Source organism: Xiphias gladius, chromosome 12, assembly GCF_016859285.1.
Source record: "Xiphias gladius isolate SHS-SW01 ecotype Sanya breed wild chromosome 12, ASM1685928v1, whole genome shotgun sequence".
NCBI lineage: Eukaryota > Metazoa > Chordata > Actinopteri > Istiophoriformes > Xiphiidae > Xiphias > Xiphias gladius.
This window is the reverse complement of record NC_053411.1, coordinates 12,484,404-12,508,582: the sequence shown is the minus strand read 5'-3', so window position 1 is coordinate 12,508,582 and position 24,179 is coordinate 12,484,404. Positions and strand designations below refer to the sequence as shown.

At 41.9% G+C, this 24,179-nt stretch overlaps 1 protein-coding gene across 2 annotated transcripts in view; it reads left to right on the top strand.

Annotated features, from left to right (window-relative positions):
- The first annotated feature begins 1,340 nt into the window (after positions 1-1,340).
- The window catches only part of stim2b (stromal interaction molecule 2b), a 41,314-nt gene continuing 18,475 nt past the window's right edge, over positions 1,341-24,179 (top strand). For both annotated transcript variants that reach the window (XM_040141368.1, XM_040141367.1), the window contains exons 1-3: positions 1,341-1,673; positions 2,423-2,595; positions 21,386-21,516. In XM_040141368.1, the coding sequence (XP_039997302.1) occupies positions 1,597-1,673; positions 2,423-2,595; positions 21,386-21,516 (381 nt within the window). In that variant the 5' untranslated portion in view covers positions 1,341-1,596. The remainder of the gene's footprint in view (positions 1,674-2,422; positions 2,596-21,385; positions 21,517-24,179) is intronic.

Here is a 24,179-nt window from a genome sequence, read left to right as displayed (position 1 = left end):
TATCAGGGAGTCAAAGGTTGACACTTGGGCAGGTCGTTTCATATGGGGATCCCATAACCATGGCAGCTGAGTGTGCAATAAGACATATAATATGTGATGTCACATAAAACTGAAAACTGGAATAAGGTCCGCTCCCTACTGCAAGTGATTTAGCATAATTTTTTTCCTGGTCAATCTCTTGGACCAACAGATGGAACAGATGTGCTGTTTTAATCTATGCTGCTGTTTTCACAAGCTCTGTGAAGGCGGGTTTTCTAGTGAAAATATTGTTCTCATGAAGAAGATGGTTTCTATTTAGACCAGCCTACCTGCCTTACACACGAAACTTTGAACCGGCGCCAGGGAATGCTTTGCACACCTGAATGTGAATAGCTAAACTATAATTTCAGGTGAGGTTTGGACTTTGACAATATCTGTTCCGATGCGTCATTCCTCCTGCCAGGCTGCATCCTGCACTGAAACTGCAAGAAGCTAATCTTGGTTTTCAATAAATTTGCACTTTAAAGTTTCCTCAAGATATCTGTACCACAGTCAATAATTAAAATGTTTAAATCCTTACTTTTAGATTTAAGTTTTTTCATTGTTCCAAAAAAATACGCAGCTGCTTCTCAGATTACAAAGATTTACAATGTAAATGGATGGAAAGATGGATGGCTGTATTGTTAAAGTTTGGAAAACTGCATTTGTTGGCACAGTGAAATAACATTATTATTATTAATGGTAGTATTATGAGTGTTGGGGGGGCAGAAATATTACGTTTGTCCTTGTACTCCCCAAAACAAAACAGTAGCAAATGGCTGTAAAGTAAAGAACAGAGTTTATTCAAGAGAATCGGTATTAACCTTTAACATCACTTTTTTCCCCGCGCCGAGCATCTTAAAAAGTGGAGGGGGGGGGAGTGCTGCCTGAACGAGCCAATCAGGCTCTGCCATGTTGGGACAGTCCAGCCAATGAGAGCGCTCAGCCTGGAGGAGAAACTTGGACGGCCCGGAGCGGGGAAGTGGAGAACAACGAAGCGAGTATCATCCTCCGAGTTACCACGACGGGAAGCACAAACGCGAAAGTTTCTATGGAGGACTCCCCCGGCTTCGGCAGCGGTTCAGGAATCCATCACAGCGCCAGCTCGACCCAAAAAAAAAAAAAAAAAAAACCCGGAGGGAGGAGATACCCCCGTTGAATTACTTAGAAAAAAAAAAAAAATAAAAATACCTCCGGTGGGGTTAATTACCCCCCCCTCTCTCCCTCTCCCTCCGCCTCTCCTCCTCCTCCTCCTCCTCCGCTTCCTACTCCTCCTCTCCCCTCCTGATGTCAAACCATTTTGCATACCGACTTCCGCCCCGCTCGGCTCTCCTTCCCCGCCGCTCCGCATCAGCCGGCGAGCAGGCTGGTATGACAGGAGAGAGTACAGTATCACCACCGGGGCCACGAGAGGCTGACTTAAAAACTCCACTCGGAGAGCAGGCGGATGTCGTGTGCGGCCGATACGGGTCGGAGAAGGATTAGGGGGGGGGGGGAAACGGAGGAGCACGGACTGAATGCATTTTTTGATGCAATGGGATTTGCCACTTTCGTATGAAGAGGCGGACCTAGTTCAATATGCTGAAGCTGTCCCCGGTGTTTGTATACTGTACGTGGAAGTACACAGACTATTTTCTTCCAACTCACAGGCCCACGTAAGGATTTAACACAGAACTTGACATTATTCGTAGCTCATACGGATATCCACAGTAGCAAAGCTACCATACTTTATTTTTTTATTTTTATTTTTTGTGTGTGTGTTGTGTGTGTGTGTGTGTGTCTGTTTTTGTTTTGGACAGGGGGGATTCCTTCAGACAGGCTGCATGTGCTTTGCTACTTAGCTGAGTGTATTCGCCACACTGTCGTTTTTTGTTAGCTAGTATACATTTAGCTAAATTTTTAACATTAGACATGGGGGGGCCGGGGGTTGCCTGTCGTAGCTCGCAGCAGTCCCTCCTCATGAACAGCCATTAGAGGCTATTAGGTTTTTTTGGGGGTTTTTTTTTTGTTTGTTTCAAAGTAGTTTGCCTTGCCCTTGAGTCACGATGAACTATTATTTTCTCGGCATTTTTCACGCTCCTGTAAGGTTTTGTGACAGCGGTGACTGCTTCAGTTTCAGCTGTTAGCCGGTAGGTTTGGAAACAAATCTACTGCGGGATTTTTTTTTTTTTTTTTTTTTTTTTAAGTTGGTGCATTTTCCATGTGTCTATTCTTCTCGTGACATCAGTTTCTGTCACGGATAATTTTTTAATTATTTATTTATTCATTAAAAAAAAAAAAAAAAAAAAATTCTGGCCAGCTAATCCCTCCGTCTCCAGTCTACACCTGACATATTTGTGTATCTTTTCTCCCCCCTCCCGGGATTGCACGCCTGTGCCTTAAAATCTCCATCCACCTCTCCCAGTCACGGATACGAATTACTAGATTTCCACCTCGTCTCCACCATGAGTTACATCCACAAGGTGGTGAATGTACTGCTACGTGGACTCGTCATCTATGCGGTACTGGGCTTGGAGTGCGCTCACTCGAACGAGCTACCCGACCACTCGTCTGATGCTGCAAACGTAGCCACCACAGGTAAGCGCAGTCCATGCAGGACACAAGTGTCTCCAATTTATTTACTCATGTACAGCGCCCCCCCACCCCCACCTCCACCTCCTCCTCCTCCTCCTCCTTTTGCTCCCAGTGGCTTTCTCGGGGAAAGCCGAGGAAAGCCCTGCGCAGGGGGTTTAATGGAAAGTGATGCATTTTTATGTCGACAGTCACCTTTTTTCCCCCCCTCCTCTCCCTCCACTCTGTATACTGCTGAGGAATGCATGACATGACAGGAATGCAGGATGCATCCTCACTGAGGGCAGGAGTATTTACTGTAGTGGTGCTCAATGTCACCGAGGATGTTGATGTTTTGCCCGTTTTCCGTTTGCTGGTGTTACTCATCTTCACAGGACTAATGCGTCCTAACATTCATAGTATACACGAGGCTTTGCAAGAAACATCACATCTATGCAAGTTGCAAGATAGCAGGTCCCTTCCAATATAGAAGCCCATCTACATGATTCTGTGTTTACATTGGTGGGTGTTTTGACTCATGCTGATCATTGCCAGAAGGCCACAGGTGACCCCCCCCCCCCAAAAAAAAAAAAAAAACTGCGCTATTGACATAATGTGATTGGAGGAGGATTTCCATCTTTTTGCATCTGTTTTTAACCAGGCAGTACTGATAGGTTGATCATTTGACATGCTTTTGTACAAATAAATGCCCACACATGACAAGGCGTCTGTGCGGGGAAAACACTCTTTTATTTCATTTGTTTTGATTATTTAACAGGGACGATGCAGATAACACTTGTTACATAGGTAGAAGCTTTGCAACAGACATAATGTGTATAAGGTATATAGCTTTTTTTTTTTCTTTTTAAAATTTGGCATAAAACTTCTAAATAAACAAATAGATCAGAGATATCCAGGATAAAAAAAACAGATAAGATAAAACAGACAGCGAGTAAAATACATGGTTCTATTGGTCTACATATTGTACATGACAGTGTATACATTGGCATTTAGGTGCAAGTGTGTAAGTGTATATGTATACGCCGTATGTAGGCATACATGTACAGTACGTGACCAGTGGATCCATTAAAAACCTATTCAGTGTTCATACATTTGTTAGGATTTGAGCCATTGCTCTACTCGTGTATTTCAAACTTTACACTTCCAGTAGCGTGTCCGACAGCATGCGCATCTTTAAGAGCGAGGCTACCTTTAACCCACCTGCCTGAATCAGATATCATTGGAGATGCCGTGTCCGAGTCGAGTCGAGTTCATACGTTATGAGGCTAAGGTTTCAGTCGTTTAGTGGTGGTTATGTCATTTCACCTCTGCCACTTCCTTAAATGTAATTCTTTTACGATGGGAAACTCCTGCTTTCATCCACACACAACACTAAAATCCCTGTCACCGACGTAGACTGTGCAATTGAAAGTCACCTTTGAAGATGGATGAGGTCAAACAATACCTAAGGCATCTGAAATGGGTGGGTGCATATGTAACCGGAGAGGACGTTAACATAAGAATTTACAAAATGATATTCTCCCTGATGTATTTTGACAATCTTCCGTAGAATTGTTTAAGGTTGTTCTTTAAGCCATTTTCTCCTTTTCAAGCGCTTGACAGCTTGATATTAGTCTGCCATCTCTGTTAGCTGAGCTCCGAATACAAACTAGGAATTAAAGGAATAGTTCGACATTTAGCGAAGAGGCTATTTCTTTCTTTACCCCTGTAAAACAGGGAATTGGTGGTTTTTTACACTTTGTTTTTTGTATGTATTAAACAAATAGGTTATAACGTGTTCATTAGCGAGCTTTAGTGGTGCTGGTAGGTGGATTTTGTTACCTTCAGAAAAAGAGTCAAGTTGGCTGTTTCTCCGTATTACCAGTCTTTATGCTAACTAACTGTCTGTGGGTTGTAGCTTCATTTTGTATGGACGGATGAGATTCTCATCTATTCCTTCAAACCGAATCCAGTGTAGTGAAAGGCTCAGGCATATATTCATTCTCGGCACAAGGTCCACTTATTGAAAGGTTTCCAGAGCTTTCAGCCGCATCTCGTTGCCTTCATTCAGAGGATGAAGTTTGCTCACTTGTGGCCATCTCCATGACAACCAGCATTGACAGAACACAGAGGCGCTGCAACCGTAGACGCACACAAAAAGCCTTGTAAATGGAAGCCTGTAGCCTCATCTATATATTTATGTTCACCTAACACATCCACCCTTGCTGGAGGAAGTAGTAAACCTCGTCCCAGACAGCTGTTAAGCATTCACGACTGTCTGTTTACAAGTGTTCAGCAGCCCCTGAGTATAAACTGGGGATATAGAGTATATTGATTAATTAAGGCAAAAGCACACTTGCCCTTCTCCACAACAACAGCACGACAGTGTAAAACGGGCCAAGGGGACGATGTCAGCCCTCTCTCCCCATAAACAGTGAAATGTAGTGGATGCAGAGATAGTGGTGACTTAATACAGTGTCAGTAAACATGACCGCAGTGTTACCCATTTCCCAGCCAGCTCCCTGGAAAGGTCAGCTGTCTTTTCACTGGCATGGCATCAGTCGAGGAAAACACAAGTCTCTCTCTCTCTGCGTGCGTGCGTGCGTGGTTGCGTGCGTGTGTGTGTGTCATAGGCCACTTTTGGGGACAAATTTCAGACTACAGACCAGTTAATTGGGGCCTGCTTGTCCAATAGGGGACAAAAGCCATTTCCTCAGTTGGGAAAAAGCTGATTTTCGGGTTAGTGGTTATGGTTGGGGTTAGGGTAAGTCTCCAGGAAATGAATGCAAGTCTATGTAATGTCTCCAAAAGTTACCAAGGTAAACATTTGTGCGTGTGTGTGTTCATGTAGCTCCTGTTTATGCAGTGTTTCCTTTATAGATTAACCGCTGCCTGTGTGAATCCTGAATTGCATTTGTGTTGCTACAATGCACCTGAATCTCCTTAATGTTGGTTTAAAAGTGTGATGTGTCACATTTTTCCACAAAACTTCTTTAAAACAGGTCATCTTTAAAGCTATAAAGCCAGGCTCTGTACCTTCTGAGAGAAGAAATAACACATTGTTCCTCCCACAAATGAAAAGTTGGATTCATAGGCAAGAAAACTCACCATTGCTCAGTTGAATACACTCAGGGGTTTTGCTGCTGCAGCCTTAATTCGTCTGGTATGACCAGTGGCTTATGCTGGCTAATGTTATGACATTACTGAGTTAGTTCAATGACTTTGAGGCTCTTCTCCACTTGTGCTACTTTTACAGTACCTTAGCAATTTAGCTAAATGCTACACAGTAGTCTAGCGTGTCGCGTTATCTTGTAGCCATCAGCAAAAGATAGATTGTGTTGCTTTAAAGATATGATTCACTATATATGTGCCTAGTAACGCTTACTCTAGGATGTTTGCACATTCAGAAAGGAGGTTACATCACGAGTGATGCTTTTCTTCGTGAATGACTATTTTTGCCCGCAGGTTTATTTGCACACACACACACACACACACACACACACACACACACACACACACACACACAAACTTCAGCTTGTGGCTGTAATTGCCATGCAAATCCAGCAGAATGAAAGAATGAAGGAATTTCGTGTCCCGCTAATTGAGGTTAGAGTCGAGGCCGTTGTCATTGAAGCAGTTTCGGGTTCAAAGCTGCCATTTAGCATGCTGTGAGCAGTTAGGGGGTGACACCGAAGGTGGGGTAGGTTTAACATTTGGTTGGTCAGGCAGCTGCCCTGGTGATTTAGGAGCTTCAAAAGACCAGGTCGGAGTTTAAGGGAAACTGGGAAGCTTCCCTTAAACTCTGGCTGGGAAGAATTTACTTTCTGAAATAAAGCAGGGGATGATGATGGAGGATAATTACGTTGGTGATTTGTCATATATGAGCAGTTGTCACCTTTTTCAAGAATTGAGTTGTGTCAGAGTTTTTCCTACTAGGTTTGGATATAAAACGTTAAACCAACACCAGTATAAATATTTTATTTCAAATACGTTCTTATTTAGTTTATCATGTCATATTAGTGGCTCTGACAATTATCATCCCATAGTTAATAGATGGCAGTTCTATTTGTGCAACCACAGCCAGCTGTAATCACTTTAAGCAGCAGCTAACATCTTTGCTGAGGTCTGGAAAAGGTATTTACATTTAAAATCAAAAATGACTAATTAAGTGGCTGATTTTAGTCTTCCACATCTTCCTTCATCTGTGGAGAAAGACAAAGACGAATCAGGAAGAAGAAGTAATTGATGTTGTTACTACAGATAACCAACAGCACATGATTTGAATTGAAGGCCACAGTGAGATGTCTTTGTGGTGGTGTTTGATTCATTTTACAGTCCGTTTGAGTTAAAGTGACATGACGTCTCTCAGGTTTTTGTCCTCACCAACAAATTTGTTCCTCATTGTGGGCTTTTTCATCTGTGCAGAGTTCCTGGTTTATTGTTACGCTACATGCATGCACTGCAGTATGTATCCAGTTGAATGTTGTCTTAAAACATGAGCCTAATTCAGGGTAGGAGTAAACAATAGGAATCATAAATCATCTCTGTACGCCTTTAGTAAAGACAGAGGAATACACATTTTCCTACAATCAGCACAACCTGCAAAAAAAATAAATAAAAAAAGATAAAAAAGGGAATGAAGTATTTGTAAAGGGGGTTGGTTCAGTGGCGTTGTGAACGTGGTCAACTCCTGTTTTAATGGTGTTGTGTATTTACCCTTGTTTGGCGTTACAACAAACAAAGCCCTTCCCTCTGGTTGCAAGGAACATCTAGTTCCCAAGTAATGTGTCTGCTGGATGATAGTTGTCTCAGATACAGGGACCCCATTTAGCATAAGCTTTACGTAACTTGCACATGCAGAGACTGTCTGCTAGACTGTAGGTTAAATTACACAGACTCAAATGGGGTAAACATGAGTATATTTTTCTCACACCCCACTCGTCACGTACTGTACTCCTACATGATATATAACTGTCAGTAAGACCTTATTCAAAGCTTGCTCAAGTTTGGAGAAAATTTGCTGAATATCACCTTGTTTATATAGCTAAATCAGAGGTGACATTGGCTATCTCAAAACAGAGTGACTGCATTAATAAAGGGATTTGTTTGGAAAGGAGGTTAAAAATTTGCCTATCTCGCCAGTGCTTGCTTATATATTGCGGGAAGCAGAGGAATTTGCATTTTGTGATACCTCCATCGCTTCTGGCTGGCCCCTGCTCTATCAAACTAACACACACATGCTTGAGGAGAGCCAGGCTTTTTATTTACAACTTGTAAAGTTGATGATGCCGTGTGCCAGTGTTGCGTTTGGGGCTTATTCTGCTGTCCCTAAGCAGCTAAAAAATAAATTAACACTGCTTTTCATGTAAAATCCATCTGTCAGAAGAGAGCATCTTCCAGTTATACATCATTAATAAACTCAAATGAAAAGCTGCTGCCGCATCGCCGCACGATGCCACTCAGTTGCTCAGTTGGCTTCCCCAAAAGTGGACAGCTGCCGCCCATCTCAATCAGGGGCTTTAGGATTGTGATCCACCCTAATGAGGCCCGTCACCAAACAGACTGACCCCTCCGATGTATTTTTAAAGCCGCTGGTGAAGTTTTCCATGTGAGTTTTCCATCATGCTCCCTGTTGTGGGTGCTGCTGACCCAGCACTGACATTGACACGGCGGGTTCCTTATTATTACTGATCTGTCAGTACGGCGCGGAGCCAATTCGACTTTTAGCCGGGCTCATCAGGTAGATAATGGGGCTTTATTTAATGGTTTACTCGACTGCAACCGCGGTCACTGGCCATGGCAGGGAGCAGAGACTGCGTTTGAAGTCACTAACAAGCACTGAGACAATCAATGACCTGATTCGCTGGCATGTAGGAATTATTAAACCACTAATCCCACTGAGGAATTATCGTTCTTTTTGTCCTTGGTTTGAGTCTAGCTATTTTATTAAAATATCTCTTACTCCATATTCATTCCCTTGTTGAAATTTTTCTATTTTGTCAGGAGGAAAGTCACACTCCTTAAACACTGCTTGAGTGGCAAATTACTTATAGGTTTGACTGAAACAAATCAGCTTTTTACATTCTTGAATCTCTAATGCACACTCCAGTTTGGCAGCCAGTAAAGCTGATTCACTCATGCAGAAAGCACCCCAATAAGAGATGTAGGTCACTGTACTCAGCCGTACAGGGCTTCCTGCCGCGACTGGCCTACAGTAGCAGAAATGTCTGTCCTCAACCAGCCAAGGGGGGCCCCTGTTGTCCTCCTCCGTCACACTTTAAGGTGTTGATCCCCCAGCTGGCAGTGCACAGGCTGCTGGCTCGGTGAGCCCCTTCGTGACACACAAGCCACACTATATGCCAGTAGCCAGAGAAAAAGCACAAAAACATACAGTAATGTACAAATATATTTTTAGAAAAAATGGTATAGGATCCTTTTTTCTTTTTCACTTCCTCTGTAAATATTCTCAGTAAGTTGAACATAGTCAAGTACAAACGTAAGGTTGAAATGGTTAGTTGATCAATCAACTGAGTCGACTGACAGAAAATGACTTGGCAACTACTTTATCTACTGATAATCACTTGAGTCCTGATTCTTCTCAAATGCGAGAATCTGCTACCTTTTTCTGGTTTATATCATTAAAAATTAAACATATTTGGGTTTTGGTAAGATAAAACAAGCAGTTTGAAGATATCACCCTTTGCCCATGGAAACTGTGATGGTCATTTTTAACTGTTTTCTGACATTTTATAGACTACACGATGACTTCACAAGTTTTCAGAATAAAAGGCTGGAGGGGGTCACAGCTTCGTCCTGATACGGGGGTGGGATTCTGCTGTGATAATACTCGTCAGCTTGACACAGGAAGAAGCCAATGCCATGCCCTTCATAGGAGCCTCGGCTTTGTCGCTTTGCATGTCTTTTCCTGCCTAATTAGATGAATTTAATCAAGCATTAGTTTTCTCAGTGCTGCAGGTGAAATCTCAAATTTCATTTCTTGTGAGCTTAAGGAGATTTAAACCTAAAATATTTAATTCGGTCTCTTTTTGTTTTCCAGTGTGAGGCTACCTGTGGAAGCCAGTTAGTCTCTAGTTGAAGAAATTTAAGATGAAAATTTTAGGGACAGAGCAATAAGCCAAGATATGTTATGTCTACAGCCGATTCTCCATTGTAATTTACGCAAATTAATCTATAAATAATTGAAAGTGATTTAAAGTGAGATATAAGACGTGAGGAGCAGTCCCATCTCATTTTAGGGACTCTCCCATAGCATGTGATGTGGTGGCCTGGGCAAGAGGAGCATGGAGTGGTGTAGATTTCTTTGGTATGCTGTCCCCTCTCAAGCCTGTCTCCACCGTGCTTTGGCCTGTGCTCATAACCAACTAATTTACAAGTAATTTACAACTAATTTAAGCAGCCACCGAGCATAACAGGGGGACTGAGACGCAATTGTAGTTAAGGAAGAAAACTGGAGGAAAGTAGCAAAGGGATGCACTCCTATGTGCTCTTCCTGACGCTCTTGATGCTTGTGAGAGCAAAATTATGACTTGAGACTTAACTTAAAGCTGCTATTGTAGATATTTTTGTATTAACACTGGGTCAGATAACCATGTGTTACGGGAAGGGCAAGGGTGACTCATACCTACAAATAATTACAAAGCAACGCTGTAATTCTCCCAAGCTTCCCCAGAGCATTTCAGTGTCTGGCTGCGCGTTGTTTTGGTATTTGGTTTGAAGTAAACTTGAATATTAGTCAAGAAATTCAACTATCGAGCAAACGGTGATCTATTTTTTCCCCCCATGTCTTGACCGGACATTGTAAGACTGTGGTGAGTTGACTGCTAATCCGTCTTAGCGCTGCTAACAGTAGCATGTCCGGACCAACAGGTGGGCTCTCAAGAGCCACTTGGCCTCGACGTGATCTGGTCCAAAACGGGCCCGGTTTGTATTACACATCAAAGGACCTGATAACAGAATGACTTTCATTTGCTTTCTTCTCCTGCCTCTCCAGTAGCAAATGGGCCAAAGGCGTGTTAAAGGTTTAGGTCCTCTGAACATGGTTTGTTTTTGCTCTGTTTCATGTCAGAAGACGGTAGCTTATGTTTTGTTGTAGGATGCAGGCACTTAGTAACCTTTAGAAGTCCCTTACTGCCAGTAAGAAATACATCCTTTCTGCGAGCATGTTGACATTTTGTCATTGTGCTGCCACTGTCCATCTCCAGCATGGTTATTGTATCACTGGGAAAACTCGGCTTTTTCCATTTTTCAAATTGATGCGTGTCTTTAACTATTTTTGTTATTGTCTGAAGTGTGTGTCACCTACTCTCAGCTTCCATACTGACATCCATATTTAGGAGCACCATGTTAAAAAAAAACATTAGAATCCTGTCAAGCAGGAAAGTAAGAAACATACACAGGAAGCTGGCAGAGAGTCAAACCTGCTGTCTGCTGTCAGATACAAATTGCTCAGCTGGGACATTTCCATGCTAGATGCAGTCATGGAAGAGTCCAAAACCATTAACTTTATCTTGTAGTGCCACGTTTCATAATGAAATTAAAAACATGTGTCCTTGCCCACTGAGCAGACATCGGCTTGTTTTGATATACCTTGTAGGTTTAAAGGTAGCAGTAAAAGTTTGAACGTGCTGTTCTCAATGTTCCTTCCTTTCACATAAATATCATTTTAAATCTGTCTCTTCCAAGCCCCTACTGAGGTCCGAGCTGTGGATTTTGGCAGTCCCGTACAATTTGCACACATCTTCAACGATGCTCAGTGAATGTAAGATCCAAGAGGATGTAAACATGGGTAATAATAAATCTTACGCTGGGCAAGAGCAGTGTGAAGGATTTTGTTTCTTTTACTGCTCTGCGCCTGCTTATTTTGAAGGTGTAGATATTTTCCTTTCAAGGTTGCCATGCCACTAATCAGCTGAAGCGTGTTTTACAACAATGTACCTGTACCTTATGATCCTTCATATCCGAAAGATAGAAATAATAAGATTTTTTAGATCCAACATGTGTAGAATAGCCATAAGAACTTAAATCTTAAGCAACTAAATACGTAATTGTGAAATTAAACTACTACTGAATGCTAATGTTGACATTTACTGTGAATACCACAGTATTTTTAGCAGTGAAATATTTGACATTGAAAACCTTCTCTTTGAATTTATGTGGTTTGAATTCCGCTGCTTGTTATTTCTGCTGCAGTAGCTTATTATGTTTTGTTTTTTTGTTGTTTGTTTTTGGTTCACTAATCCAGATAGGGTCCAATATTAAAAAAAAAAAATTATTAAAGTTGCTCAGATTCACAGTCAATAGAAACTAATCAAAAATTTTAAGTCAGCTCAAAATACCAAGTTGCTCAGATTCGTTTGGTAAATTCAAACACTAAAATCCAAGAAGTAGCATATTCTCTGACAGCCTGCAAGTTCTTTTTTTTTTTGAATTTGCAGCACTAAAATTTCCCGGTAGTGAAACTGCTTACTAGAAATGTTCAAATACTGGAATTAGTTGTGACTGAATTTTAAAATTAAGTGTTCAGTTCCTTAGAAGTTTCAAGTTATTATTTTTTCTATACACATCTGGTTTCTGTTTTTTGTCACTATTTTCTTATTTTTATTTTTATTTTTATTTTTTTAGCAAATTTGTAACAAGGTCAGAGGACACGGGGTACTATACCCAAACAGAGTGCTTCTCAGAAGTCCAGTGCGAAAGTCTTAACCCTCAGCTTTCCTCCCCTGAGGCCATGTCACAGGCAGGAACACTTAATCCCAGTTGGGGTTGTCCAGTATGTATCTTCTGTCCATTTGTGTGCATTAATAGATTAAAATTGTTTATTTGGCTGCTGTTCATGTTGCGCGCGTACATCAGATCCCATGTTGAGTTCTCATCATGCTGTTCATTGTTCATTGTTAACTTTTAAAGCCTAGCATGTGATGTCTATCTCAGTTCAGCTGTCTGCTCTCTCGCTCATGTTGGCTATTGGCATACAATCCATTAACCTTATATCCAGAAGAGCAAGTCAGAGGCCAAGCCAGCTAATTAAACGAGTGCTCGGCCTCCTCTTGTCTTTTTAATTCTCTCCTCCTGCTTTTCTTCCTTGGGCCAGCGGCGTCCATCACACATCTCGTTTTGGAGGCTGTTATTGAAACATTCCAGGGACGCCAAGGCCTAAGGAGCATCTCCTTTTCTGGAAGTTTTTAGATCAGATTGGTGGGCCTCCACACGTTTTGCTCGAGTTGATTTCTCCCCCTTTATCCCCAACACACACACACACCCCACACACACACACACACCGCACACACACACACACACACACACACACACACACACACACACACACACACACACACACACACAGACAGACACACGATTTTTTTTTTTTTAATGCTGTGGTCTAAGCAGAGGATTACTGGTGCCCATTAAGGTGGTTTAGCATTAGGTATATGTCAGTGGAAATGACTGGGTTCAGAAGGCCAAAGACAAACAGCTCCCTATCCCTATACTGAGTTAAAGATATGAGAGTGGAAGGCTTTTATCTGGTCTGTATTTGAACTGCTTTACAGTCTACTATTGCAGCAGTATAAACCTAAAAGTGCCCTGCCGAGTCTTCTTGTAAACAAACAAAGGTTTTGTCTACATTCGATTTTTCTGTCAAACAAAACAGGGAACCGCTCATCAAAATACTGCTCCATAAAGCTACTAGTGGTCGAAGAGTCCACAGAGTACCTTTAAACACACAGTCAGACTTTGTAGAGCTGCGTAGCCTACATGATTCATACACTGAAAATCCACATTAGTTTCCTTCCGTCACTACGGTCGCATGAGCTGATCCAGCTCCACCTCCACCTCCACCTGTATTGTTTACACAATCTATGGTTCTCATGAGTTATTACATTCAGCGACAAAGATAACCTAGTTCAGGGCGGTTCAGGTTGTGCAGAGACATGTTAACGTCTGGAACCTGGAACCATGGAGCTTAGTGTGTGTGTATGTGTGTGTGTGTGTGTGTGTGTGTGTGTGTGTGTGTGTGTGTGTGTGTGTGTGTGTGTGGTTTTGCAAGACTTTGTTTGAGCTGGTAATGTGACTTGGTCTCTGTGTAGGTGGTTCTGAATAGTGTTCATACTCTAGAAAAAAGTTTGACTCCCATCTGGGAAATGGGGTAATTATGTGTCTGTGTGTGGCACTGTGCTGGTATGTTTGCTTATTGGTGATTCTGCAGTAACACATTCCTCCGCCATGCCCTAGGGCACCCTGGGGGATTAGAAAGCTCACCTGTCAGCATAGCACTAGCTCAAGCAACAAACACCTCAAAGCCTGGCACATAAGTATTGCTTTTATTTTGCAAGGACATCAAGACGGAGAAACCACTTATTTGATTTTTGGATAGAAAATTTTGCTGCTGTCTGTAAGATTCTTTTCCTCCTGCCGGCCAACTTCATAAAAGCCGCCTTGGGCTTTTTTATTTTATTCTATTTTTTTAAGTTTCCTGTGTCAGTCTGCTGAATAAGAAAACCAGAGGTCAGTTTTTAAAAGTACACTTGTGACGTGTTGATTTTAACAGCTTGTGTAAACTGAGAGTAACATACAAACACTTTCTGTATATTGTTTCTTCCTCTTCCAATACCCACATCTCTCTCTCTCTCTCTCTCTGACCCTCCCTGCATAAGCTAGCGCCATTTGTAGGCGGCTAATGATATTTGTGTCTTATTAATGGCTGCTGATGACCTGAAATGGCAGACTCTCCGAAAGCTTTATTTGCTTGCCTCTAATGGTGACCCATCAGCTTGACTCATGACACCGCCGTATGGGCACTGGTTAAAGGGGAGGTGAACAATGATATCGCATTCTTCCACATATCCCAACCCTTCACACGAGTTGTAGCATCAGATCGGTGTATTGAATGCAGTGCAATTAGGATTTTTTTTCTTTTTTTTAGCTGCATTCATAAGACACAGAGACGTATGACTCTTAAGTGATCAAAAGATAGGGTCACTCATGTGAGATGACTCTTAAGTGATCAAAGGATAGGTTCACTCATGTGAGATGCCTCCTGAAGCAAATGTTGTGTACAGTACAACTCATGGCTGCTCAGGGCATCAATAAAATGCAGAAATATCTAAGAATATGCTTAACATCTCATCCACGTGGTAAATGAATATATTGTAAATGTGCGAAAGCCGGTAAGAGTTCGGTGCACTGCCAGTGGATCTGATGAACTGCTGACATGGCCGACACACTGTGGTAATATACTGTATGGAGAAAGGTGTACGATGGCTGTGCTGCGCTGTACGGGATAGCCGGAGAGCCGAGTGACATTCAAGCAGGAGGTCTCCTGAACTTGTCTTGTAACTGCCGGTGCTGAATTGCATCAGCAGCGGGATTCGTGTGGCAAATAACAGGTTCAAGACTGAGTGTGCGCAGTGCCGAAGCGTGCATGAGTAAGACAGTTGTCCCCAGCAGCTTTGGGGCAGCTGAGTTCCCTGGACAAGTCAGTGATCTGCCTGGAAAACACAAATTTTATGAGTTTCAAAGGTGCCCTGTGGAGTTTTCTTGCAAACAAACAAAAGTTATGTTTACATTCAGTGACTCTTACCAAAATATGTTGCGTGTATCCTTGGGGCCTAACAAACATGTTGAATACATTTTCTTCCTCTTAAAACATTTGCAGAGCCATTTTATAAAAATCCTGCATTGTTTATATCCATGTTTGCCAGGAAATAGATTTTTTTCTTCCTGGCCTTCGTTGCTTCATTTCTTGGCACATAACACCACAAGCTATCAATCAGTGGATTACCACAAAAGAAGGGGCAGGAACGTGTATTGCGTCGCCTGCGTCCTCATGTGTGTGCCCGGGGGCGGCCCAATGGGGACCAAAAACATAGTGGTCAGAATTACCACAGGGTACCTTAACACGGCAACCCTGATGATCCTTCTGTAAATTCCACCGAAACATCAATTTAATGACAGCAAATATGTTTTTCAGGTGCTAATTTTACCCTTTGATCCTGTGTTTATGCCCTACATTGATCTGACACTGAGTCGTACTGGAACAGATTTCTTGACGTCATTCAGTCTGTTTCTATCAAAATAAACGAGTGGGCTTTTCGTACGATCAGGGTCCAGAGTGTCACTGTAGATGACACATATCTTTTTAATGTCTTCAATAAATTGCTTATTTGTTGAGACATTAAGGCTGAAGTTACTCATTCTTTCACTTATCCCTTGCCACTCAATAGTTTACCCTTTAGTGAGCAGTAAATTGAGATTTTGGAGACTTATGAAACAGGACATGTTGGCACAAAACCTTGTACATACCATGGACGCTACTTTTATCATTGTATTAAAACAATTTTTGAGGGTAATACATGGAAAAAAAATAGCATTGAGTAAATGTAGTGCACTATAGAGTAAATAGGGAGTGATAGTGATAGCCCAGGAAAGCTTTTTGATTTCTTGATCAGCTGTGACTGGAGCATTGAGTGAAGAGGGACGAGGCATAAGATTTTATCAGAGTCTTGCAGTCTACAGTAGGTGCAGCTCTGAGTCTACGTAGCTGCCCAATTAATTGCTAATACTGTATGTATAAGGCCGTAGGCCTGAAATGGGTGTTAGACCAAAAAAAAAAAAGCAGCATTTGAAAGGGATGTAAGGTGGTAAAAGGAAAATTCTTCATTCCCTGGATACTTCTGCTCACAGAAGTACCTGATGTGGCTTTTACCTGCTTCCCTGCAATCATGTAAATGTTTTACTTGATTTTCGAGGCAGTTATTTCAACAACAGAGACAAATACTGTTTGACCCCAGCTGGCTACTAGCAGCCTTTGTCTGTGGGGATCTGAGATGTGGTCGCCCCTGATCTCACTCTCATCTGTTTTCGCATGTGGCATGTTTGCTGACGTGTTTTTTTCTAAGCTGCTTCCTCATTGCTTCATCTTGGTCTGCTCGTTGAGTCTGCCGCCACCTGTACAGCCGTTCAGCACTGCACTTGAGAGGGTGTGTACATGTAATGGACAAGGTGCGTGTGTTGCGTCTTTGTTGTCTGTGATATGCCTGCTATGTTTGCACTTGAGAGAGAGGCGGAGGAAATGTCTGCGTGGGAAATCTTGAGCAGTTTGCAGGGTAAGAAGAGGCCGCTTCAGTCCCCTTGGCTCCCCAGAGTCACATTTCAAACCCATTATATCCTGATATCTTAATTTCAAGTCGACTCTGCCCACACCCTCCCAACCCAGAGCCCAGATACTCATACACTGAATGTGGCGCCTCATCCAAGATGAGGCTTGACATGCGATGGTGAGGGGGGGGGGCAGCCTCGACATCCTTCTCGCCAGTCCACCAGGTAAAACAGTCCATGAAAATGTACAGAAACTCAGCTAGATAATCTCCATCAGTTCCTCTAAATCTTGTACACTGTTTCGTAAGTCTTGTTATTACTGTATTATTTTCAAGAAATCTCTCAATACTTTCAACAGCCTCATCTTTTCAATTTATCGCAAGATGCTTTCTGTAAATGTTTTCTCAAACGACAGTTATTCTGTGGAAGATTTTATGGAACAGTTGTATTAATAGAAGATACAGTCCTGTCATACAACTCATCTGAGGTGATAAAGGGTGTAGAAAAACTAATTTTACTTATATTGTCACTTCTATTAGATTAGCACATCAAACCATTGAGAAAATGTTTACTGTATCTGACACTTGGTGAAGATGTTGTTTTTATAACATTTAAGCACATCGCACACCCAGACTTCAGTAGAGTTAGGGAGTTAGGTCTGATGTATCTCTTCAACTGCATAAACATGATGTCTGCGTGCCACGAGGGACCTGGTTCAAGGAAGTCCCCAAAAAAGTCACAGTAAACACATCAGACAACATACACTCCTCCTTTTCAGCTTCTCATGTCACCTACTTAGTAGCTTTTGTAAAAATAAAGAAAGAACCATCTTACTGACATGCATATATAGTGAAAAAAAAAAACTATTTTGAAGTGCTGGAATTCACTTTAAAGGGAGCGGCTGACAGCTAAATGCTTTTGTTATCAGATTCTTTTGAACCAAACCTGCCACACTCTGTGACAGCTTGCATGGATTTGTGAGTTATAGCACAGTGAATTACTGTACAACTGCTTTCCTGTTTCTGTTTGCCTGCTGCGAGTGTGTACTTAACATCTGCGTGTGTGTTTGAGGAAGGGAGACCTCTGCCATTGTTGAACTCTTACATCCTGACAACTGGAAGCCTGATGGGTTAAAAATATCTCAGTGCTTTCCAATTTTGTCATCTTTTGGGACCGCTTCTGGTGGCTGTTTTGATTTCGCGTGCGTCCCCCTGGAACGCTCGGGGTCATCGACAGCCACGTCCTGTCACATGGCTCCTCATTGTAGTGCTCGCAACTGTCCCCAAACGTACTCAGACATACTCAAAAATAGGACAGCTGGGACGGAAAGGCTTGTGTTGTCATATTTCTGAATTTCACACCAAGTGGGCCAACCTAAATACTGTCACTGAATGACAGTGTTGTTTTGTTTTATCTCAGAATTATCTTTTCCTCTATGAGCTTCAGAAGCTAAGTCGACTCATGAAGGGTTCTGCACACACGTAGAACAGAATTAGGCCACTAGTATAGAAGGAACTGAAATTAAAAAAAAATCAACATCAATGCAAAGTTGTTTGTGAAAGTATGCTTTTGTCAATTCTGACGTCTCTGCAAAACAGAGAATAAAAGTTAAACTGGGACTCACAGTAGGATGTGCAGCCGTCTGCGTGTGTAGGTAAAACACAAGTAAAGTATTTGAGTTTTGTGCCTGTTTAAATAACCAAACAGCCAAATAGATATGCATGCTATGCAAACAGCAGGCTATGTAAACTGCCCCGACGAGCTAAGTAAACGCATTATGTAACCTGTTCTAAGGCATCAGATGCTTTTTGACGGGACACAGATGGACACTACTGAAATGAGGCTAAAGTGAAAGAGCTTTATTATGTTGACAATACTTGCTGTTATTAATGAATAATAATAATTTTCCATCTAGTTTCTTCATCTTAGAGAGGCGAGGCTGGAAACTGTTGTTTGACAGGGTTTTACGGTTGGTTTGTTCCTATTTTTGCAGTGCACCTTTTTTAGAGGAATTATAGGATCAGCACGTATACACCAGGCAGTTTGGTAGAGTTCAAAGAGGGCAGTTCTTGATTGGTGCACAGCATGTTGTCATACCAGGAACTCGCAGGTGATTTTCTAATTGCAGCAGCTTAGTCAAAACACAAGTCAAATATTTTCTTCAGTGCCACCAAAGCATCATGTTAACAGGCGGAAATTTTAAAGCCACAGTGGCTTCACTCACTCCAACCAACTGTATCTGTTTACGCAAGAACAAATGATCCCTTTTGCCATTTGGTAGTTGTGAAGCTCAGTCCAGTCACAGCCCTCTGCCAATGCTGGTCTCTTCATTTGACACGACCATCCTCCCCAGTGTCCCCTGATCCAAACTTAGCTTCGGCACATGTCCAATAAAAGAAGTTCCTTTTCCTTCTTCATTGGACTGGACTGCCAAGTGGTAACTCAATAACCAAAGTGTAAAGTCAAACAGATGAAACAGATCCGTCATAAAAAAAATAATATAAAAAAAATAATATATACATATATATACTATATAATAAAAATTGATATGCTTTTTTTGACCATGCATCAAAAGCAGTTGTGAGTTACATGCAGCAGCTTTTTTTTTTTGGCAATATTTCAGACTAGTGAATGTGAATTGTCTTCATGTTTTTCAAATACATTAAGGAATATAAGGAAATACATTTGTTTGTTTTCTTTCTGAATGTTGGATTACAAGACTGATACTAATCTCATATCTGTCCGTTCAGTTTGAACCTGCAGCCACCAGCCGGTTAGCTTTGCAGAAAGACAGTAACTAGCAAGCTTGGCTCTGTGTGAAGGTAACAAAAAAAAAAAAAAAACCCCACAACGTGTTGTTTTTCACACTTCAGTTTTCGTACAAATTAAACAATTGAGACATAAAGTCTCAGTGAGCTTTAGAAGTGCTATTAGGGTTGTTTTTATGCTTCGTACTGTTTTCAGTCTTTATGCTAAGCTAAGCTAACTGGCTGCTAGTCGTAGTTTCGTATTTACCGTACGGACACAAGTGTGGTATCATTCTTCTCATCTAACTCTCCGCAAGAAAGCGAAGAAGCGTATTTCCCTAAATGTCAAACCTTTGAACTTTTGCTTTTGAAAAGCATGAGATTATTTTTACAATTTCGGTTGTCGAAATGTTCTTTTCTTTTTGAGCTGTCAGAACTGTATAGCGCAAAAAAAAAAAAAGAAAGTGTTTTGATTTGCGCAATAGAAAAATAATAGTTTGAGTATGTGCAGTTGTATGTTATGCACATAAAAGCCACGTTTAGTGAAATTCACAAAGAATGGACACTTTTAACGGTATAATGTCACCTTTTCACATTTCTTTGAGTCTTCTGGTGGTTTTTCCTTTCATCCAGAAAGCTCCTCTGATAGACAAGCACTGCTCATTGCAAACAGCCATTAAAAGCCCGATACCTATGTTTGTGTGCATGTTGCTGTGTAGTTGTTGTCTGGGTGCTGTTGTGTCTGCCTCGGCTGCTGTGTGGCTTTGTGTTTGGCCTGAAACTGTTGCCAACCGGGGAGCATCATTATGTGTCGGGCCTGGAAAAAAGGCCTTGGCTTGACAATTTACACAACCCGCTGTGAGTTTTAAATTGTGTTCTGGCCTTGTGTATTTAGCTTATGGAGGGATCGTTGGGATTATGACTAAGATCTTATTAAAATCTGGTTTTGACGTTGTATGTGTCTGTATATGTATGTTTGTGTATGAGTTACTGTTTCTTTGGTTGTTAAAATCTCGTGTGTGTGTGTGTGTGTGTGTGCGCGCGTGTGGGTGAATGTGTTTTGTGGCTCCACTGAGACAGTTTGGCACCTGGCCAGGTCAAACTGTCCATCGCTTGCAAGGCTGGAAGTAATGGGCTCACTTCCCCAGTGGGACGGGAGGGGGACTGAATAAAAACAAGGGGGGGGGGGGGGTTGCCTGAGGGACACTGCAGCGATGACAACAGCACACGACAGAGTGCAGCAGGAGCACTGAGTGGACTGTGTGCTGCTGAGAAAGGACTGAGCTGCTTTATATGTCCTGGACCAGAAAATACTGGGTTAGTTAACTAGTCTGTTATTTAAGTCTTTGTTAAATTAGTACAAATTTCAGGTTCTGCTGCAGGCCCATGTGGGAGATGCATTTTTTTGTTTTCTAGGACAGCAACTGACGCCTTCCAGAGATATATATTAGACTAAGCAATGTAATGTTGAAGCGGCACTCCTGCTAAGATTACAGGTTCAAAATTCATTTCACAACTTGTCCTTATTCTAAATCGCACAAGGAAGTGGAGTGCATTTTAATAAATGCCCGGAGGTCGGGTGTGGTCAGGCCCCTGAAGGTCGGTGGAGCGTGGTTAGCACAAAGTGCCTGTAAGGGGTGCACTCAGGAAGAAAGTGAGTCCCCCCACTATCCTCCTAGGGAAACAAATATGTGGGGGAGACACGTAAAATAAGGCGATTCTTTGTGCTGCAGCCTTCACTTGGAAACAACTGTTTGCTAACACTTCATCCACACACAAGTATACACACTGTTGTAACTAAAAGTGACAAAAAAAACTTGGAATTATACTAATTGCTAATCTGTTTGCTCCTGACACATAGTAACTGGAAATGCGATCACTGTGTAAACATCCTCTGCTGTTTAACCTTCTCCGGGCCCTTCATCTCTGACCTGAATTTTTTTGTCCCCTGTTAGACCCCTGTCTTATAGTGATGCCGCCATGCATGAGCGAGGCCGACCGCTTCAGCCTGGAGGCGCTGCGGCACATCCACAAACAGCTGGACGACGACAATGATGGGGGAATAGAGGTCAACGAGAGTGTGGAGGTGAGCTTCGTGAATGCACATTTAAACATCACCCAAGCCAAAGTGTGCGACCTTTAGCTTTAAGTGGCGGTTTCCAACCTGGGGTCAGGACTTCCGGAAGGGGTCCCGAAGTAAATCTGAGGTGGTCACCGGATGATTAAAGGGATGTGAATGATTTTAACTCTTCAGGCTCTACTTTAGGAGGAAGGAAAATGAACCCTTTGGTTGAACTACTCACAATTAATGTTCATACTACTTCCATAATGTGTGATGAAGGGTCACAAGTTTTGTCACATTGCTTAAATTCAAGGGGTCACAAGCAAAACGGTTGGAAACCACTGGGGTAAAGGACCGAACCTTTAGGCCTAATTGCCTTTTGAAACCTAGGCAGATGTAATAATTTGGCTTTTAATCTTTTAAGACAAAGTGGAAGCTAAAGTAAAACCTTTATGACTATAAAATTTGAAAGCTGTTACCATCTCAGCAAAAATCTAAATTTTCTTACATACCCAAACTGCTTGAAAATGCTTCAAGTGTTGACACAAGAATACTTGCCTGTCACCTCTGAAAGTGGATCGTGGCATACAAGTAAATATTTAGTTTACAATAAAACAGTGACTAATAGCTTTTTAGCAGTGAACCAGGCTTTGTAGCTGTCCAAAAAGTCAAATAATATATAATGTTTTGCAGTTAGTCAACAGAGGAGAGAGCCATTTTGGCGTCAGCCTTCCCTGACATAGTGACACACAATCAGAAACACAAACGAATACCCTTAGTGGTGTTTTTAAAGACACTTTACTTAAATTTGAAGCAAAATAATGTGGAAAATTTTGATATTTGTAGATATTTTATTAGGATTTAGGTTTCTATGATGTCTTCACAAAAACATACATTGAAATATACATGCTCGCATGACCATCCTGCCCTTCACCATGTATAATTAGTTAGGCTAGAGGCATCTATAGAACCATAAACTTGCTTTAGTGATAAAAAAAAAGACTTAGATTTTGCTGTTGGACGATGTGACATTAGTAGTGACACTGGTAGCGTGTCTGTATGTGTGGGTGGGGGGCCTGGAAAGAGACGGGACAGGTTTCTGTGAGTGACCACAAGGCTAGGACTGTCATCTGAGAGCACTCTGACCTGCCGTGCCCTGTGCGTCTCTTGGCAATCATCAACCTCTTACGTTAAAAAAAAAAAAAAAGAAAACCACTTGGGATCCTAGTCACATTTTCTGAGTGTGTGTGTGTGTGTGTGTGTGTTGGCAGGAGTCATTTTTTTTAACTGGCTGAGAAGTGCTGGTGTGAGAAACAGTTATACCCTGCAACCCTGCCTGTGGTGGTGTCTCAGTAAAGAGCTGGACCCCATAACCAGGGTCCTGTATAAAGCCCCCTAAGGGCTGCAGTGTTAAAACTGGCCCTCAGCCCACATTAAGAGGAGATGTGTGTCTGTGCATGCACCCCCGATTCTTACATAGAGCCCCTACCCTGTTTTCACTTTTTGTCTTTATAAGGGAAATTAGTCATGTCTGCTTTTTTTTCCAGCAGAAAACCCGAGTTGTTTTTGGCCATCGCTCGTTACTGAGGATTTCGAAGCTTCTTCTCTGGGCTCCAGTGGCAGGCGGAGCTGGGTTTCATAACATGATGGATGCTCCTTTCACCAAATTAGTGGCTGTCTATGAGTTAGTTTTATTGAGAGACGGAAATTGTCGCGTGACCGGGAGGGGAGCTCTAAAGCAAATGGATTTTCACAGTCAGAAGGCTGATTTCACTCTGTTTTGCAGATTGAAAGGGTTGCCTGACTTGTGTTTAAGTCTGCTGAAGACAAAACAAAGAAACTGTGCAGCGATTTTAAAACTTGCTACTTTAAAATTAATTTCCTCAGACTGGCTACTGAATAAAAAAGGTTCAAATACAAATTCTTTATGCAACTTTGAATTGAATTTCACCATAAAACTCTTCTTCCTGGCAGTGATTAATTAAAAGGAGTGACACAGTTATGGGGAATGAAAGGTCTAGGAGATGGTGAGGTGTCTAGGGGACTCTAGGGGTATATCAGGCTTCATCTGGCCCTTCGGGGCAAGATCCTCGTCACCCTCGCCCCTTTGCCACCTGGCTGAAACCTTACACGCAGCCAACAAAAATCCCTTTGGCACTTCCTGCTTTTCCATCCCTACTTCTTCTTGCCCTGACTAAAATTTAAGAGAATGACTAAGACGAGTGGATGGTCCTATTTGTAATGTTAAAGCTGTGGTCAGGATATCCAGTTTTTCATGACATGCATATCAGAGATTCTTATGCTGGTGGTAAGGATGAAACGAGGTCTAGTTGTCATAGAAGCTGTGATATATGGGGACAGTGACTGCAGTGGCTTTTGGCTAATGTTTACCTTACCTGTTTAGGTTTGTAGAGCATGTTGAGTGGTAAAGGAAATGATTTAAAGTATATAAATGTATAAAAAATGTTTTTTTTTTAAAGCAAAAGTCAAAAAACTCACCTGTTCCAGCTTCTCAAATGTGAATATTTGCTGGTTTTCCTAATTCTTTATGATAGTATACTGTTGTGATAGCTGTTTGGCAAAACATGCAATATGAATGTTACAACTTATGCTCTGGGAAACTGAAAATTATGTATGGAATACACAAGAAAATAAATGGCAGAATAAGTGACAATGAAAATAACCTC